Source organism: Protopterus annectens, chromosome 16.part0 (assembly GCF_019279795.1).
Source record: "Protopterus annectens isolate FY-2018-M chromosome 16.part0, PAN1.0, whole genome shotgun sequence".
NCBI classification, from domain to species: domain Eukaryota; kingdom Metazoa; phylum Chordata; order Ceratodontiformes; family Protopteridae; genus Protopterus; species Protopterus annectens.
The window spans coordinates 867,439,768-867,459,680 of record NC_056750.1 but is presented as its reverse complement, the minus strand read 5'-3'; the positions used below and the strand labels follow the sequence as shown (position 1 = coordinate 867,459,680).

The 19,913-nt window shown below is 40.2% G+C and overlaps 1 protein-coding gene across 1 annotated transcript in view; it reads right to left on the bottom strand.

Annotated features, from left to right (window-relative positions):
* Positions 1 to 19,517, bottom strand: part of LOC122790457 (DNA repair protein SWI5 homolog) — a 1,611,811-nt gene extending 1,592,294 nt beyond the window's left edge. Inside the window, exon 1 of the mRNA XM_044058002.1 lies at positions 19,396 to 19,517. Coding sequence (XP_043913937.1) covers positions 19,396 to 19,409 — 14 coding nt within the window. The 5' untranslated portion in view covers positions 19,410 to 19,517. The remainder of the gene's footprint in view (positions 1 to 19,395) is intronic.
* Between the last annotated feature and the right edge of the window lie 396 nt (positions 19,518 to 19,913).

Below are 19,913 nucleotides of genomic sequence, written 5' to 3'. Positions count from 1 at the left end.
GCATGCATATTATTGAAAAATCCCTTATTTTCTGTCTAGCATTCTGCAGTTCCGCCTCTTTTCCAGAATCATCCCACTCTGCAATACTTTAACATGTCAGCCCATCTAAATAATTCTTGTCACTTCTTACCCACCTCTCTCTTTCATTTCCAGTCTGTTTTTAAATTCCATTCTAATTTAATCCCATAGCTATATTTTCAGAAGTTTCCATCTTCTCTAACAGTTCCCGAATGATTTCCACTACCCATTCCTTACATTCCTCTCGTTTCAACAGATGAGTGGGAAACCACCAGTGTCTCATTTAATTACCCTGCTTTTAGTTATTATTGGCACATGATCCGAAATAGTTATTGGGTCCGTATCAAGACTTTCAATTATATGCACGTTCTTGTGAAATTTTAATTCTGTCTAGCCCAGCCCAATTTATGTATCTTGCTGAATAATATGTAAATTTCACTCCGAACACCTAGTACTGAATTCAGATCTTCTATGCCACATGGTTTCACAAATTTTTTCGAAAATCTGCCCTCCTTTGTTATATTTTCCCTTCTGGGGGCCCCCAGACATCTCCACTGCAGCAAATCAAATATTCCTTGTGAAAGCTGATTATTTTTCCCAGAATTTTCTTAAGCTCAATTACAACAGTTTCAGGTGGAATATAAATACATGCCAGTGCAATCTTCCTCTCTTGCCAGTTGCCCCTTAGAACTACAAATCTACCATTATGTTTTTTAATCCTCTTCTATCACTACTGTATCTGCTCTTGCAATTAATATAAGGACTCCTCTTTTCCTTTGTCCCAAGTATTCCTCTTTATAACCATCCTGAAAACGTTTTTGATTAAATTTACATGTTCAGTTCTTTCCAGGTGTGCTTCCTGTACCATAGCTATTTGCACTCTACATTTTTTAATATAGTTCACTATTCTTTCTTTTATATATTTACCTGTGAGACAACTGACATTTAAAAACATTACAGAAAGCATCATCGTGCTAAAACCGATTCCCACCTTTTATGTGAGAGAGCTTTTTTGTTAAATGTCTTGTTTCAACGTTTGTGTTAGATGCACACACTGTTTGGCAGTTTGATCTTTTTTAGAGTTGTTTCGCGTCATATCCATTTGAGCCTATGCCACATCTTACAAAACTATTGAAAGCATTCAAAACTGTTTTTTTTTTACCTTTTTATCTTTATAGCTCTCCCAGATAGCAAAACACCTGAATTGTTTCAGAAAACATTATATCATAGCCATTCTCTTCATCATATTGTCTCCATGGAGATAACAGGACCAGATACAAAGTTGCTATTAAAAGCATACATTTATTTGGTAGAAAAAAAAACTTTATAATATTTAAATGTTCTTTTTCATTTACTTGCTTTATCTTAAAACTTGTTACTAGATCAAGTTAAGGACCTTAATCTAGTCATTCCCCTATGCAAGAATGAGAAAAAAAAAATGCATCAATTTTTTTTTTGTCGTGCTTTTTTGGCCAGATTTCTAACTTCAAAGAGAAAGAGAAGGGGAGAGAAAAAAATTACATTAGTGCAGTGGATATAAAAAAGTGTACACACCCCTGTTAAAATGTCAGGTTTTTGTGATATAAAAAATAAGACCACAATAAATAATTTCAAAACATTTCCCACCATTAATGTCACCTATAACCTGTACAATTCAATTGAAAAACAAACAAATCTGTTAGGGGGAAAAATATAAAAAAAATGTACAATAAGCTGGTTGCGTAAGTGTGCACACCCTTAAAGTAATACTTTGTTGAAGCACCTTTTGATTTAATTACAACATTCAGTCTTCTTGGGTACACACCTGCCATCAATTAGTGAGACTTTAATTAACCCCAAATAAAGTTCAGCTGTCCTAGTAGGATTTTGCTGATGTTTACTCAGTTGCCTGTTACAGCAGAAGACATGGTTTGCAGAGAGGGATCCCATTGCTGAAAAGTGTCAGTCAGGAGACCAGGGAGTCAGGGGTACGAAAATATTTCCACAGATGGAACGCAGTGAAGGCAGTCATCAAAACGTGGGGAAAATATGGGACAGCAGTGACATTGCAAACAACTGGACGTCCCTCCAAAACTGATGAAAAGATAAGATGAAAACTGGTCAGGGAGGCTGCCAAGAGACCTAGAGTGACACTGACGGAGCTGCAAGAATTTCTGGCAAGTACTGGTTGTGTACTGCATGTGACAACAATCTCCCGTATTCCCCATATTACTGGGCTATGGGGTAGGGTTGCCTTTTCTTACACAGAAAAACATACAGGCCTGGCTAAAATTTGCAAAACAATACATCAAGTCTTCCAAAAGCACGTGGAAAAATGTGTTATGGTCGGGTGAGACCAAGGTTGAACTTTTTGGCCACAATTCTAAAAGGTACGTTTGGTGCAAAAACAACACTTCACATCACCAAATAAACACCACTGCCACTGTGAAGCATGGTGGTGGCAGTATCATGCTTTGGGTTTGCTTTTCTTCAGCTGGAACTGGGGCTTTAGTCAAGGTGGAGGGAATTTATTAAGAGTTCCAAATACCAGTCACTTTTGGCCCAAAACCTTCAGGAGTCTGCTAGAAAGCTGAAGATGAAGAGTAATTTCACATTTCAACACAACAATGACCTCATGCATACATCCAAATCAACAAAAGAATGGTTTCACCAGAAGAAAATTAAAGTTTTGGAACAGTCCAGCCAGAGCCCAGACCTAAATCCAACAGAAAATCTGTGGGGTGACCTGAATAGGGCTGTGCACAAGAGATGCCCTCGCAATCTGACAGATTTGGAGCAGTTTTGCAAGGAAGAGTGGGCAAATATTGCCAAGAAAATATGTGCCATGCTAATAAGACTCCTACCCAGGAAGACTGAATGCTGTAATTAAATCAAAAGGTGCTTCAACAAAGTATTAGTTTAAAGGTATGCACACTTATGCAACCAGCTTATTGTACTTTTTTATTTTTTATATTTTTCCCCTAACAGATTTGTTTTTCAATTAAATTGTACAGGTTAGAGGCCACATTAAAAGGTGGGAAAAGTTTTAAAATGATTTATTGTGGTCTCATTTTTTTTATCACAAAAACCTGGCATTTTAACAGGGGTGTGTACACTTTTATATCCACTGTATCCCCGTTACACTTAAAAATAAATGAGAAAAGTTTACTTTTTATAGTATATGATTTTCTTTGCATGCTACAAATATTAATGTAAGAAAAAAAATTTGTTTTACTTAACAGTTACTCTCTAAATATTTTTCCGAAAATTAAACCATATGCCATACTTTGTCATTAAAGTCCCCTACAAGTTTAACAAAGTGAAAAAGTCCAATATTTCCAGATTTTCTGAAGTTGTTGTTAATATAGTAAAAGAACAAAAGCGCTAAAACTAACACTCGGCTGTGTTTTTAGTAGACATTTGCTGGTAGTTTGAATCTGTTCAGTCTACACCTCATCTTTTTGGTTACTTTCCAGATTTTCTTGTTCTTTTATGTTTCACAAATATAATTATTGCTTTGTAATCCCACCTTTGTTAATTGTTGCAGTTACTGGTTTTATTCCTGCTCCTCTCCATCTCCCAAATCCTGTCTCTTCATGTCCGACATACTCTTGATTCTTCTCGGCATCTCGTGCTTTTTTCCTTCTCTCCAGCATTTTTGTTGAAACACACGGAAAGGTTTCACTGGCATGATCTGTCTCTGCGGTCTCTATAACCACAACAAAAAGCATAATCTCCTGTTTCACAGCTCACTCTTTGCTGGACAAACTTTTGTATTTTCTCCTTAGCATGTACTGCCCTGTTTCACAGCTCACTTTTTGTTGGACAAACTTTTGTATTTTCTCCTTAGCATGTACTGCATCAAAAAATGATTTTGTGACTCCAGGAAATAATATTCTGAAGACAGCTGGATACAGCAGTTTGAATCTCATGTCCGCTTCTCAACATTCCCAGATTACTGGAATAAATGTACTCTCCTCTTCTGCCAGGTGTGCAATAAGTAATCATTCTCCACAAACACTTACATCCCACTTTTAGTATTTTGTGCTTCAGTCACAGTTTTGTCAGAATCAACTCCTTCTATTGGTAGGGCTGCATCTTTGCTATTAAAGGTCTAGGTTGCCTTCTCATGGCCAAGGTTGTTACATACACACAATGTGCACTTTCAATTAACTGCTGTGGAATACCAGTCCAGATGCTTATTTGTGCTTTCATAAAATGAATACCATCTAGCTTCTCTGGGACAGCAGAAAATCTCTGTTTTCCCTATGTGCACTGTCCTCTAATTCTATTATTTTTTGAAACATCTCTTCTTGAGCAGTCTTGTATTCAGCCAGCCTTTTCTTCATTTTCACCTCTAATTTTTGCAGTTTTATTGCCTCATCTGAATCGGTTTAAAGTTTCTTCCATTTTCCAGCCTTTTGTTATTTCAGTTGATACACTCCATCAGTGTTTCAATTAATTTTAAATCAGGTCTCTGTGCAATTGTTATATTTTCTTCTAGGTTACTGGAAGTCATTATCTGGAGTTTGCACTGCTTTTTTGCTGAACAGCTGCAGTACTTTTCCCAGTCAGTGTTTTTTCCTCACCTTTTTAATCTGATTTCTTTCAGGCCTTTGCATTTCTTTTTTCTGGAATCCGTGCAGTACACTTACTAACCAGTTACTGAAATTTACCCAGAAATATAAGTTCTCTGGCATTGTCTTCTGTGTTTCTGTTTTCACACAGGCAGAGCTGAAGTTAAACTGTTGATCAGTGTGCAGCCATCTTGAAAGTCCCATCATTTGGTCCCTTTGATCATTTGACAGTTTTGTTTACGTTGTGATCATTTGAAAACACAACCACTGAAATTGTGAAAACAACTCTGTGTGCTTCCGGAGTTCCAAAGTCTGGAATTGTATAAAAGTATTACTGTACAGAGCAGCAATTCATCGCATTTCTAGATTCTACGTGCAATACTTGTGACAGTCAGAATGCACTGTGCCCTACATTACATTTAAGCTAAACATACTCTGTTTTAAAGTTACAAGCCAATTTGCAGTATGACCCAACTCACCTGAATGATATTTGAGAAGTTGGGGTGACAAATGGGATATACCAAACCTTTGTGAAATCATCCTACAAGCTTGAACATAATCCAACTAAACCTTTTGTAATAAACTGCACATGTGCAGTTATGAGTTTAAAGATAATTTGCACAGATCACTTTTGTGTGATCACTGATCAAACAGTGTTACATGTCTGGGCTAGAAATTCTGTCTAGATCACAAATCCCTTGTGATTGCCACTGCTAAGGTGCTGACTTTGCCTCACATTTTGTCTTGTATCTCATAAAAATTTGAACTTAAATCACTGAGGAGTACAGTCAAAAACTCTCTCACCTGTGTAACTAACACTACACCCTCCACTACTTATCTCCTCCCCACTCTTCTAGTGGGTGATCCCATAACCTCCAGGCTTCACAAAAATTAAAACTTGAGCAATACTATAACAAAGTTGTTAAATTTGCAGCACATACCCTTTTCAGAACAGCAGTGACAAGCCTAAATTGGTTACAACTGCCACATCAACTAACATACACAACTTCTTACCACCTATAAAATTATCCAGCATCCATTCTGCCTGTCCAGTACTAAAAACATTTTACACAGCTATGTTCCCAATCAATCATTGTGATCCAGTGATCAAGCACTCCTGTCTGTCTACAGACCTAGCAAATTGCTGGGCACTGTCACCCTCCCTCCCCTTTTTTCAAAACCACTCTGAAAGACTTCCTAGCTAAAACATGGCTCTGTTCTTGTTCAAAGCCAGGATAAACTAGATCCCTAAATGGAAGCAAGTATCTTTCATTCTTTATACCTTCCTTCTCTCTAAATATACCATAAGCCTGTTTTCCCCCTCACTTCATATTGCAATTCCTATTTCTTTTATACTAACCAACCTTTAATTTCTTTACAAACTGTCTAAAATTTCTCTAAATATTAAAAGACAGGTTAAGAATCTATACAAAATATGTGGCAATGTTTTGTTATAATTATTTAACCTGCAGATGTTTTGTTTTATTTTTGAAAATTGTACAATTATTTTTCTTAAAATATTTTGTAACAGTTTACAGCTTTTCTCCCTTTGCTTCCGATGAAAATGGGCTTCTACCCAGTCGGACTTTCCCGGTAAGCAAATGTCAATAAATAATATCAAAATATTAGGATTTCCCTAGTTATTGTTCAGATAATGCATACGGAAGCAAACCATGTTGATCAATAAATTTTAAGTGAATTAGAGTAACTTTGTCTGATTCTGGGCCTTTGTTTCACCTCCCATCCCACATTACGTTGGCTTTGTCCAGAAATCGTGACCAAAGAAGCTGAAAGGCTTTAGTGAATCTAAAAAGCTACTAGACTCTCTCCTTTTGTGTGTGTTGGCAAAATTAAGAATTATACTGCAAATTCTCCACTCTGGTTAAGTGGTATGAGGAAAGAGACTTGTTACTTCACAACACCTCCTTAAACTGTTTCACCTCACTTTAGTTATAGATTTTGCCACCAATGTTTGGCACATCGCAGTGGTGATGCCACTCCACAAGGGAGGCCATGCCACCAACCCATCAGCCTTACAATTCTCATCTGCAAGACTATGAAATATACTATAACTGCCCTTTATTGACCCTTTGCTGACTTTACAAACAACATCAAAAATGCCACTGTTATCAACAGTGGCAAAGATGTGCACATAGAGTATCTGGCCCTAGCCAAGGTGAGGACAACATACCCTACTGTGCACATAGAGTATCTGGCCCTAGCCAAGGTGAGGACAACATACCCTACTGTGCACAGAGAGTATCTGGCCCTAGCCAAGGTGAGGACAACATACCCTACTGTGCACATAGAGTATCTGGCCCTAGCCAAGGTGAGGACAACATACCCTACTGTGCACAGAGAGTATCTGGCCCTAGCCAAGGTGAGGACAACATACCCTACTGTGCACAGAGAGTATCTGGCCCTAGCCAAGGTGAGGACAACATACCCTACTGTGCACAGAGAGTATCTGACCCTAGCCAAGGTGAGGACAACATACCCTACTGTGCACAGAGAGTATCTGGCCCTAGCCAAGGTGAGGACAACATACCCTACTGTGCACAGAGAGTATCTGGCCCTAGCCAAGGTGAGGACAACATACCCTACTGTGCACAGAGTATCTGGCCCTAGCCAAGGTGAGGACAACATACCCTACTGTTCACAGAGAGTATCTGGCCCTAGCCAAGGTGAGGACAACATACCCTACTGTGCACAGAGAGTATCTGGCCCTAGCCAAGGTGAGGACAACATACCCTACTGTGCACAGAGTATCTGGCCCTAGCCAAGGTAAGGACAACATACCCTACTGCTAGTACTATAAGTAAGCTTACCACTTTAAAAGTAGATCCCTTTGGTATAAGATATGGCAAACTGACTCAAAGAGAAAATCCACACAGTGCAGGTTACAAGTGCCTCATAAGAAATGATGAGCTATGATGACAACCAGTGGTGTCCCCCGGGCTCAGTCTTGGGACTTCTCTTTTCCAGCATTTACTTCTCTTTTCCAGCATTTACTTTTTTTATCCCCAGACACCAGTGGTGTCCCCCAGGCTCAGTCTTGGGACTTCTCTTTTCCAGCATTTACTTTTCTTATCCCCAGACTAGAAGCCAACATCAAGTTTACATACGACTGCAAACTGAGAGCTACTGTCAGGATGTCCTTACATTCACCTTCGCAATATTCCTTACAAATAGGATTCCCTGCCATGAAGCCCACCGTCCAGTTTACCAAAGTCTACTGTTGCTTTAAAGGTACGCTGAACGTCACCTGCACACTCCTTGCATAGGGTAGGGTAGGGCATAAAGGCGAAGTTTAGGTGTACCATCCTCAGAACTTCTTTGCCACCAGACCAAATGCTGTTTTAACCGTTGGTCTGTTACAGTTGTTTTTTTTTTTTTACATTTTTTCTGTTTGTGGCATTCCTGTGCTTACACCTGTTTGGAGTCCTCACAGTTGCAGATAAGTACCCAGTTGGGTTTTTGGTTACTTTTTCAGTTTGTTTTGTGCTGTTTGGGGTTAACATCATCCAGAAAGGGTAAATGCCAGTGCAGGAGACTGATTCCCCATAAAGACCGCCATGATAAGTGTCTTTTTTGCCCAGGTGCTGCTCACGACGATACATCTTATTCAATTTGTCAGGCATTTGTATAGTAGGCTTTCTTCAGTTTCCTTGTATCTCGAGAACCAGCGTCTTAAGTTTCTTGCTGCAGATACTATGAACGGAACTAGAAGGTGCATAATGTAAGACTAGAATCTTCTGCTGTCCAGCCTCTGCCAGGAGTTTCTCCTGAGGTTATTATGAACCCAGAGGCTTGCCTTTTTTTTTTTGTCAGATTCTTCTACTGCATCTGGGTTGGAGGCCGGTGAGGATCTGGCTGGCAGCATGTCTGACAAGGCTTTACAGGCATTCATTTCAGGCATTCAGAGGGAACCATGGTTGATGGTTTCCGAGAGGTCTAGAGGGGTGCCGCAGTTTCTCTTTAGAGAAGAGCTTCCTACTGCAGTTGTGGAATGCCATCCCGAGTCTGGGCCTTCTCAAGTTTCTAGAATGGATGTCTCCTTAAAAAAGGAAACAGAAAACTAATCTTTCTTCTGCTCCTAGGGATCCACAAAGGAGTGGCAGGCCTTTACTCGGGGGTTATTTAATGCTTTACTGTTGAGGCCTCCTCAAGGGGCTTCAGTTCCTGGTCCTCTTCTTCTCCTAAAAGGCCAAGGAACTGCATTCTTCTGAGGTGGATTCTGATGACTCCCTTGCTTATTCTACCCAGATTCCCTCTCTTTTAGACTACGGGTCTGAGGAGGAGGATTCTCATACTCTACATAATCCTTCTGAGGAAATTTCCTTTGGGGACACTACTTCTAGGATGATGTAATTTTAAGTGGGATTGTGCCCAGGTTTCAGATATCCATAAGAGGTACTATGAGTTACTACAGATGGAATCCCCTCAACCTGCGGCGATTCCTCCTGTCTTGTCTGCTTTATTGATGTTTTTTCCAATGCCTCTAAGGTGCCAGATTCTCTGCCCCCAGCTCCCAAGAAGTCGGATAGGTTTTATAGGGTGCCTGAGGATTGTTACTTTTTGTTTAAATGTCCTGCTGCTGATCCTTCTGTGGTGTCTGTAGCCTCTGATAAGCAGTCTCGATTGCTTCCTTCATCCAAGTTACTGCCTTCTGACAAGGACAGTAGAACCATGGATAGGCTGGGTAAGAAGGTTTATGCTTTGGCTACCCTAGCTTTTAGGTCTATTAATTAATCAGACCCATATCTCTAGGTATGTCTTGGCACATCTTTCTCAGGTTTGTCAGATTCTTTCTGATCTTCCAGACTCGAGAGTAAATCATATGCTCTTTCCTTGCTTGGGACTTCCTCTCAGGTAGCTCGTCATTCTATCAAATGCAGTTATGATGCAGCGCATGCCTCTTCTAGGGTTTGCTACTTCTGGTTCTTTTCTGAGGAGATATCCATGGCTTCAGCTTCAACCTTTGCCCGATTATATTAAAGCTAAATTGATGGATGCTGCTCTGGATAATACTCGTTTGGTGAAGCGGCTGCTGGTTTATTTAAGTCTCTTCAGGACAAGGGGAAGGCTTTACAAGAGCTTAAGCACATATTTGTTTCATCTGTACCTACATTTCAGCAGTACTACCCTTCTAAGCCAGCCTTTGTTCGTAGGCAATCTCACCCTCCTTCTAAAGATATCAACAAACAGGGGGGTTCGAGATCTTACCGGCTGGCACTTTTGATATGGGATCTGGCTATCCAATATCAAGTGACTCTTGTGGTAGTTTACATTACTTCAGATCAGAACGTTGTGGCAGACAACTTGAGCAGGTCCTTCACTCAATCCCACAAATGGATGCATCACAGGGATGTGATTCTGGACATTGTTCACCAGTGCGATCTCTTTGACTCCCCACTGAACAGACAGCTTCCTCTTTGTGCCAGAGTCCCAGGTCCTCTGGTATGGAAGGTGGGCACCCTCTCATTTTCTTGGAATGGGATGTTTCTTTATGCATTCCCTCCCTTCCTTTTATTCTGTGAGTCCTGTTCAAGATTCAACAGGATGCTCCCAAAACATTGGTGACTCCCTTTTTGGCCATGGCAGCACTGGCTCCCTCTTCCTCTGCATCTACCCAAGGGCAGTCATCACAAGTTACCTCACAGGGTGGATCTCCTCACACAAGACAAGGGGTCCCTCATCCATCCCCACCTGCCCTCAGTTAGCTTCTAGATTTGAGGCCAAGCAATTTCTTAAAGGTGTCATTAATATTAGACCTTCCAGGAAACCTGTTCCTCGTTCCTCCCTGGGATCTTAATTTTGTTCTGAAAAAACTGACTCAGGCTCCTTTTGAGCCTGCTGTTTCAGCTTCCTTGCAACATTGTTCTTGGAAGACAGTTCTTTTGTTAGCTCTTACTTCTGCCAGATGGGTGTCCGAGTTGCAAGCCCTTATGGCTTGTCCACCTTTTTTATTTCATGAGGATAGGGTGTCCTTGCATACTAATCCTTCATTCATGTCCAAGGTTGTTAATGAGTTGTCACTTAATCAGTCCATTAATTTTCCTATCCCCCCCCCCCGCAACCTGACAGTGAAAGGATTCTGCATACCTTAGATGTGCATAGACAGCTAAGATTTTATTTGGATAAAACTAGAGCTGTGGCTTCTTCTGGTGTTTTTGTCAAAGGCTTAGACATTAATTCTATTCTTGAAGCTGCTACCTGGACTTCTGTGCATACCTTTACCAAACATTACCGGTTAGGTGCTATCTCCAGAGCTAGAGCTTGCTATGACAAAATTGCCAAGTTCACTACCAGCCATAAGTCCTCCACCCACCATTGTATAGCTCTCCACAAACTAAAATGGCTAGAACTATCCAATCATCTCACCTACATTCAACTTATTCTTGCACACAAGCTCATTTTCAACCCCTCCCTTTCCTCTGCCTTTAAAATGCACCTCCCTGATAGACTACTAAGATCTAACAACCAAAACCTATAGAACTGTATAAACCAACTCATCCCCCAGGTAAAAATCTCCTATCCTATGGTCTTGCACGTCTCTGGAACTCCCTTCCACCATCCATCCGTACCACCTCAAACCCTTTTCATTCAAAAAATCTCTTCACTCATATGCAATATCCCAGTGGGAATGCTCCTGCTCCCACCCCACATAATCTACTCTCCTCTTTATACTAGCAACATCCATTTCACTTACTGTCCTAACTCATACATCCTGCTCTGGCATGTACTAAGCTATTTACAATGAATATATTAGAATGCACCTCTTAAGTGCAAGGTTCCTTAAGATGTAATGGCTTCTCAGTATTTATATTGAACTGTTTTTCACTAGTCTGTAGTATTTGTAATGATTGTAACCTAAAACCTTACTGTAATCCTGTTTGTTTTTGGAGCTCTTCTCCCCAGGACTCCATTGAAGATGGGTTTATCTTGGCCCAATGGACTATCCTGGCAAACCAACTGCCAATAAATAAATAAATAAGTAGAGCTGGTTTTGCTGCTGCCAGTCTTCATGGCTTCTGCTGCTTCCTCCTCCCAAGTTTCTTCTCGCGCTTTGGCACTCTCCTACTCGTAAGGAATACTGCAGTGGTGAATGTTAGGACATAGTACAGTTGTGTAAAACTATACCATAACGGTAGATGTCCTTGCCTTCACCGCTGCAGTATTCACACCCCTCCCTCCATCCCCCTGTTTTTAATTCCTTCCTGGATGTGCAGGTTTTCCTTGGACTGCTGTTCCTGCTGGGGCAATCAGTTCTGAGGATGGTACGCCTGAACATCACCTTTATGTCTACCCTACGCAAGGAGTGTGCAGCTGACGTTTAGCGTACCTTAAAGCAATGGTAGACACTGGTAAACTGGCTGGACGGTGGGCTTAACGGCAGGGAATCCCGCTTGTAAGGAAATACTGTAGCGGTGAAGGCAAGGCCATCTACCTTTACGGTAAGATTTTACACAACTGTACTTTCTTCTTAGACACCCACAACCAGCAAGAACTTAAAAAATTTAAATAACTGGTGTACCGACAACAGGCTCAACTTAATTGCAAAAGAGTAAAATATCAAAACATTTGGTAGGCAGCCTCTTCCCTCAGGTTACAGAATAGACAATATCCTACTGCAAAAATCAACCACCTTCCCACTTTTGCTGTCAGACAGACAAATCACAACCCTAAACACAGTCATTAAACAAGAATGTACACTCATCTCCTTCAGCAAAGAAATATTTATAGATTATCTCCACCAATACAACTGGAAATCTCTCAAAAAATTGCAATTAGAAACAATCACTAGCCATTTCAATCACCTTTCCATCACCATCCAAAATTAATTAGCTCCTATCAGGAATAAAAGAGTAAGAAACAACCCTGTCTCCTGGCTCACAAAAGGCACCTTAAAACTCATGCAAAACAGAGACAAGACCTGCAAAATATGGATCAAAAACAAAATTATAAATTACATTCAGCAAAAAAATAAATCTGATAAATACTGTGACGCCTATGCCCTGGCCCAGCAATCAAGGAGCCTCAATCCTCACCACTAACACCAGAGAGGGTGTCTCATATGAAGGAAAGGATAACAAATACACACAGTAAAGTACAATTTCCCTTAAGAGCACACAGAGATCACAGGCAGTCCGGGACTGGTCACTCCCTTGCTCTCCAGGTCCCCAATAAGACTCCCCACTGGCACAGCTATAGGGTCCAGTTCTCAGCCTAGTTGGGCAAGCTAAAACCTCCAGCACCCTCTCTGTCCAACCAGTGCTTTGTGTCCCTGCCCAAGTAGCTGACACACACACTTTGAGATAAGAGTTTATACAACCACACAGACACTGCTGGGAAAGGCTGGCACAGGTTCTCCAGCTGTGCCCCTATTACCCAGACTATATGGTTGTACCACCTACCACCAGCCAGCTAATATTTATCAGCTACTCAAAGGCCCTTAAAAGAGTGTCCAATTATTACTGTGCAATATTATTATCCAATTGGCAGTATATCTAAACAGTCAAGGCTTATTAGCATGACTTGGTACAGTAATCGCTATAAATATGCAATGTACTCTAGAGCTTAACTTATCTCTACACAAAACAGCCACAGTTGAAAGGTTTTAAAATATTTAACAATAAATAATAAAAACACAAGACAATACTTCTTACTACACAATGCTGGTCAAGAGTTCAGAGATCACAGAGAAATACTTAAAATAATTCAGTAGTACAGTTCTGACATCACAGACAAACAGTCTAATCTTTCCAGTTCCTAACTATTTCTAAAAGAAAACACAAGTCTAAGATAACTTGCATATGAACAAGACAGTGCTGAGTTGGATGGTCAAGATAGAAATGCTTAATAATCTCTGGTTATCGCAGTTTAAACTGAAATTGCAGTTTTGATTCAGATTACATCATTCTTCACATTTTCCTGGGGGGTCCCAGGCTACACATTACATCATCCTTCATACTTCCCTGGGTTCCCAGGCTAACAGCACTGCACCAGGCTAACAGAACTGCATTTACATTCTTAACATCTTTTGTTATCTTGCAGATGTTCAGCAATAAAAATGCATGTATATGTTTAAATCTAGCAATTTAACTCTTGGTTAAAACAACTGAAAGAATTTCTTAATCTAGACCCCTCGGCACCACTGTCTACATCAAAGTATCACCACATGCTTTACTTTGGTCAGTAGAGTGCACTGTTGTCACATTTATTTCCAGTTCCACATGTAACAGTATATCTTTATATTTAAGACAACAAGCATGTAGTTTACATTCATATTTACAAATGACCGCATTATCTGCAAAATTCTATCTGGCTAGGCTAGCAGCCTTCACAAATACAATTACTTTCAAAATCTCCAAAATAAGAACCAACAAAATCCCAAACAATTCTGGTCAACCCTAAAAAGTCTCCTATACCCAGGGCAAACCAACACCAACAACGATGACTCTATACCCACCCAATTCAAAATCCATTTCACTCAATCTGTTCTCTATCTGCTGAGCAGTAGACTGCCAACTTCCCTCCCGCACTCTAAACCTCACTTATGCCTCCCTGCAGCCAGTACCAACTTCTACTAAAACATTTCTCCATAAAACATACACACAGAATACAGACTTCAACTACTAACCAATGACTTCCACTACCAACCAATGGCAATCTTACCTTCACTAACAAAAATACTAAAGAAGTTTATACATTCACAACTCCTAAACAACCACACTATTAACAATCTCCTTTCTTCCACACAACACAGTTTTCACCCGCACCACTGTGCAACTACTGTCCTAGTCATCTTCACTAAAAGCAACAATTCAAAATGAAACAACAGCAACCTTGCATCCTCCCATTTTCTGAACATGTCAAAAACATTTGACACTGTATCCCTCCAACTCCTATTACAAGAACTGTATTCCCTCTCTTCCTGTAATCCTGTCGGTCCTTTCCTCATTTCATTTATCTTTCAAAGACTACTGGCTGTAAAATGGAAACATGACCTCTTTTCCATCCTCAAAGACTACTCTCCACTAAGACCCCTGGGGTCTAGTGACAAAAGCCTACTATCTACCTCCAAATGCTATTCATGTTAGAGACTCACTTTACTCTTTATATGCTAGAAGAAAATGGAGCTGCATCCCAGTGATATAAAACTAGACAACTTGACACAAAGACTTAACCTAAAAAACACCTAACATCCTCCTGGTTGTGTTCATGCCCTCACCCTGACTAATTTCTCTCTCTCTCCCACATTACTAGTTTCAGCCTGCTCCCTACATACACTATCCCACCACTTCCACTTTGCAATACTTTCCTTTTTCTTACTTCACCTTGCACATCTAAGTATATTTCTCTGTCTTCACTATTTCCTCCTAGCTTTTTTTCTATATCACTTCCATGTGTCATATCCTTTCATACACTACATGTTCACATCTCTCTGTGTCTAATGAAAGTCCACACCTTAACTCTCTACATTACTAACCTAAAAATTTGATATCTTAGAAATATATACATTTTGCCTTTAAATGTGCTGACGCCAATGTGCCGCTGTAATTTTTTTCTTACTGTACCCATTTCAAATGTGCAATTTTAATATTTTCTTCAAGAAGCACTTCTCCCAGAGCTTCCACTGAAAATTGGGCTCTCCTGGTTAAATGGCAATCAATAAATACATAAACAGAAAACGTTAATTTTGGATCATGGGTTGATAAAGCCTTCCCTTTTCAATCACCATGCGACAACATTAACCACAAAAACAGAGCAGTTAATTGCTAAGGGAATATCATCTGCATACACAGAGATCATTGTTCACTTACATTCAGCATTGAATGACCCAATTTTTCAATACAAATGCTTCTCTGGATGTGCCTCACTAAACCTGTCAAGCAATTAGAAAACTCCCAGATTCCTAATAAAGATAATCGTAGGCTTAAAGACCCTGAGCTACCATAACAGGCAAGCCAAATAGTCCCATAAATAGCAGCACTGGAAACCTAACTCCTCACCATCAGATAAATAAAACATAGCACCTTGCACACATCTGGGACAGTCTAACCCTACAAATTAAGGGCCGTGATCTACTATCATCCATGAAATAGGACCTAGATGATTGGATGGGCCCCAATCAATTCAGCCCAAGCTTGATTACAGGGAAAGTGACAACAGCCCAAGGGTGGGTGCTGGTAAAAAGAAACTGATAACTCCACTGTACACCTCTAAACCTTCAAGCATTAGAAATTATAGCAGAGGAACAGAAAGATGTGCACTATCTTGCTTTTCACAACTTAAGGACTTTGTATACTAGATCCTATATAATCAAAAGACAGGAAGTCTTTCTATAGGTTCAATTTATATATGTAACAAGGTATGTACTCACAAACAGGCCTGAAATTATGAGAAACATAAAAGTTTAGGAGGAGCAAAGCTAAATTTAAGGGCTAACATCACAGCAGTTGAGAGGTATGCTCAGTTGTCTAGAAATTCTATGAATAAACACCCAGCCCACAGCGACACTTGGAAACTGGTGATTGTTGACAACAGTAATAGTAGGATACACAGCAGCAAACACCAGCAATAATGGCATGTGTGTTTCTGCGTAGCTCTCACAATGTTACAGTAGATGCATAACATCTAGCACCTGCAGCATATTATCTCGATAGCTCACAACTTTTTTGCTCGAGAAACAAAGAAACCTAAAAATAATGGGAGGAATCAGTGACAACGCCAAAAACAATGGGTGAAAAAGGGCCCAAATTAGGAACTATTTTTATCACATAAGAAAGTCAACAGAACAAGTTTAGCATCAACACATCTTTTTTCCAAAGTAGCCAACTATAATATTCCGTGATTTAGCAGAAAAGAAAACAAAAATTAAAAAAAATATTTTAAAAGGGACACGCAAAACTTAATGAGGTAAAATTCAGGGACACAAAACAGTCAGATCTCTGAGTGATAATAGCTTTCAGCTTCTTTCTTATCACCAGAATCAGGGACATATCCAAAAATAATCATGGGCACCAATCTCTTTCACATATATTATTATGAGTCACAGAGCAAATATTTCAGCAAAAATCAGGGACAACCAGAAGATGCTCTCGGAGGGAAAAGAAAAGTTTTCACTTTTATCATATTAGTGGTCATAACAGTTTCAGGTGACAACAGACAATACTGGACCTTGTGTAACCACATTGCTTGCTATTTTGGATTACACTTGCATGCTGTTCAGTGTTCACCAATATCACCAACAACACCCCATCCAGCACAAAATGCAAGGGACATGCACCCACGGACTAAAAGGACCCCCATTCATAGCTCTCAACCTTCCATTTCTAGAATGGAGAACATTACCTTCCAGAATATAAAAGAGCACACAAGGATTACAATTTGCTACTTCATACTTATAACCATACTATTTTCTGCCAAATCAGAATGGCACAAATTCTGTTATCCCAGCAATTTGCTACGTTAATAAGGATAATATTGGAAATCTGTCCCTATGTTGGAGATTTGCTCACCCATTACTTTAGGCTTTGTTCACATTTCTTGTGCTAACAGGTTAAGATTGTTTACAACAAGTTATTTTGATGAATTAATATGACTCAGTACTATTTGCTATGGATATCACGAAAAAAGGTTCCGGACACTGAATGTGAAATATGTCAACTGCGGAGAGGGTAAATTTAACACCTAAAGTGAGGAACGGGTATTATTATACATCCACTGTAACTATGAAAACATTGTTCGTGATGAAACTAAAAGAAATAAACAATATAAAAGCTAATGGTTTTGTATTAGAACACTACCCCACCAGATGCGCAGTAGCAAGCACCGCCCAACACCCTGCGCATGACCTTTGTTTCTGGAGGTGGGAATAAACATAAGAAGACCTTCATCGGCAATATGACTATTCAAAACATTAGACAGAACTTCAAATTGTTCGTGCAAGCTTCTGACTAGTGACCTGAATGCAGCACCTAAGGAATGGACATAACCAACTGTAGTTCTTAGAAGAAAACAGCATAGATATAAGCAACTGCAGTTCTTACAAAACAGCACATTGACTACTTCTGTAACGCGGCATGCTCATGGAAACAGTAAAAGTATTCATGTAAAGAAGAAATGTATACAGGGGGGCTTCCCCCCTCTGCAAAAGCAACCATTATACAAAACTATACATTAGAAACTGATTTTGGGGAAATAAGGTCAAGAACAGCAAGGCTCCCAAAAATGCATGCTAGAATTAGAAACGCAATTCAGTTCAGTCTTGAAACCTCAGGTTAAGAGAACATCAGAAAATAAAAATGGAGGTTGCTGCCTGATTACGTTATAAGGTCACACACGTGCAGCAAGACATCCATGGTTATTTTATTTCGTTTTTACTTTACCACTATACGTCAACCTGTACGTTTCAGCTCTGTACTGCTAGACTTTTTCTTCCGAGAGTTCTCAGGTTAACATTCAGTTACCATATCCAGTTCAATTTAGGTGGTTATTCAAGCAGTAAGTTTATAAATAAATATATTTAATAAATACATTAACCACCACGTGACTTCCGCGGTGGAGTAGCAGTAGCGTTGTTGCCTCACAGCAAGAGGTTCTCCTGTTCGATTCTCAGCTGGAGTGCGGGGAGTGAATTCTGTGTGGAGTCTGCATGTTCTCCCCGCTGTTGGGTGGGCGTTCGAAAGACATGCGTAAATGGGCATGCCTTCGTTGAAGGTTGAACGTCGAGCTGGCACCTCGGCGTTCGTGAAAAACTACTGCTAATCAATAGCGGGCCGGAGTTCCGCTGTGGCAACCCCTAACCGGGAAAAGCTGAAAGACAACAACATTAACCAGGACTTACTTCTCTTGTTTATGAAAGTACACTGCACATTAAGCAGCTACCATAACACTGGTCAGCTTGGTAGTACCGCATTTTGCTGTGTATAATACTGAGTTTGGCCCTGGCTAAGAAGTGTGATTATCCTTTCACTTCTTTAAAAAAGGACAAAACATTTTTATTTAAAAAGGAGGAAAAACAAGAATAAGCCGGCTAGAATGAACACTTTATGAAAATGGCACAGTACAACCTCACAGTACACTTGCAAATCTGCACAACTTGCCAATCATCCATGATTAACATGACACGTCAAACCCCCTTGTCATGCCAATCACTTTAGCCACGGCCATTTTTGCACAAAAAAGCCGGTGGGCTAGTGTTATAATACAAAGCCAAGCTACTATTCTTTGTGTCTTTTGGCTTTCCCGGTTAGGGGTCGCCACAGCAGAATTCCGGTCTGCTAATGATTGGTAGTTGGTTTTTACGTGCCGAGTTACCAGCCCTGACGCACAACCTTCAACGAAGGTACGCCCATTCACGCATGTCTCCACGCAGAAGACGCTCTAGCTGAAAATCGAACCAGACAGAGTCTTACTGTGAGGCGACAACTCTACCGCAGTACCACCACAATATATCAAAATAACACAGTAAAATAACAGCCATCATACACGCACACGGCAAGCGATAGTTGCCTCTTCCGGTGGGTGAGGGAGGGTTGTTACCGCTCCCCGCTACTTTTAATAAAACATACACAAACAGCGGCGGACTCTTTTGTGAAGGGGGTTTTGAAAGGGCAGCAACAGCCTCTACCCCCATTCATATCTGGCAACGGCGAACCTGTTGCTGTGAGACGGTTTCGTCACTGCAGCATACCGTGTACCAGCCGTAAAGTACATAAAACAAAATGAAGAATACAACTACGGGAAGTTCGCATGAAGTGTATCAGATCAAACTACCATGAGACCTTTAACAGTGTAACGTTGAAAAACATACCCTCTACAATTCATACTGCTTTAGGACAGCTTTACGTGTACACTTCTGAATCTAAAAGCTCCACCTCCAGCCGAGGACGTCACCCACTACGCCAGAGCCCGCCGACTTGCTGTTTTGCAATGTGATCGGTGCTCACGTGGTAGTTAACAGCGCGTCAGAAGTTTCTTACGTCCGTAGTTACAATTTGCGTTTTAGTTTATCTTTTAAAGCAATCTTGATTTGTTAGTAAATTACTGGGATTTATAGTAAGTCAATAATGCCGGTCATTAGAATTTCATATATCTCTCAACTGTCCTGATTTTGTGTTAATATTTTGCTGTTTCTTCTAATCATTTCTATAACTGACGATTTAGGGAGACAAAGTGGAGGATTACATTTAATAAAAAACTGCAACCTTTGGAGATAGAGACTTCTTTTATTTCAGAAAACTGCAATCAGTAGAGACCATTTGAAGCTTTCACAGGCTATATTATGTCTGCAGCTGTTTACAATCATCTAACAGCATATACAAAACTTGT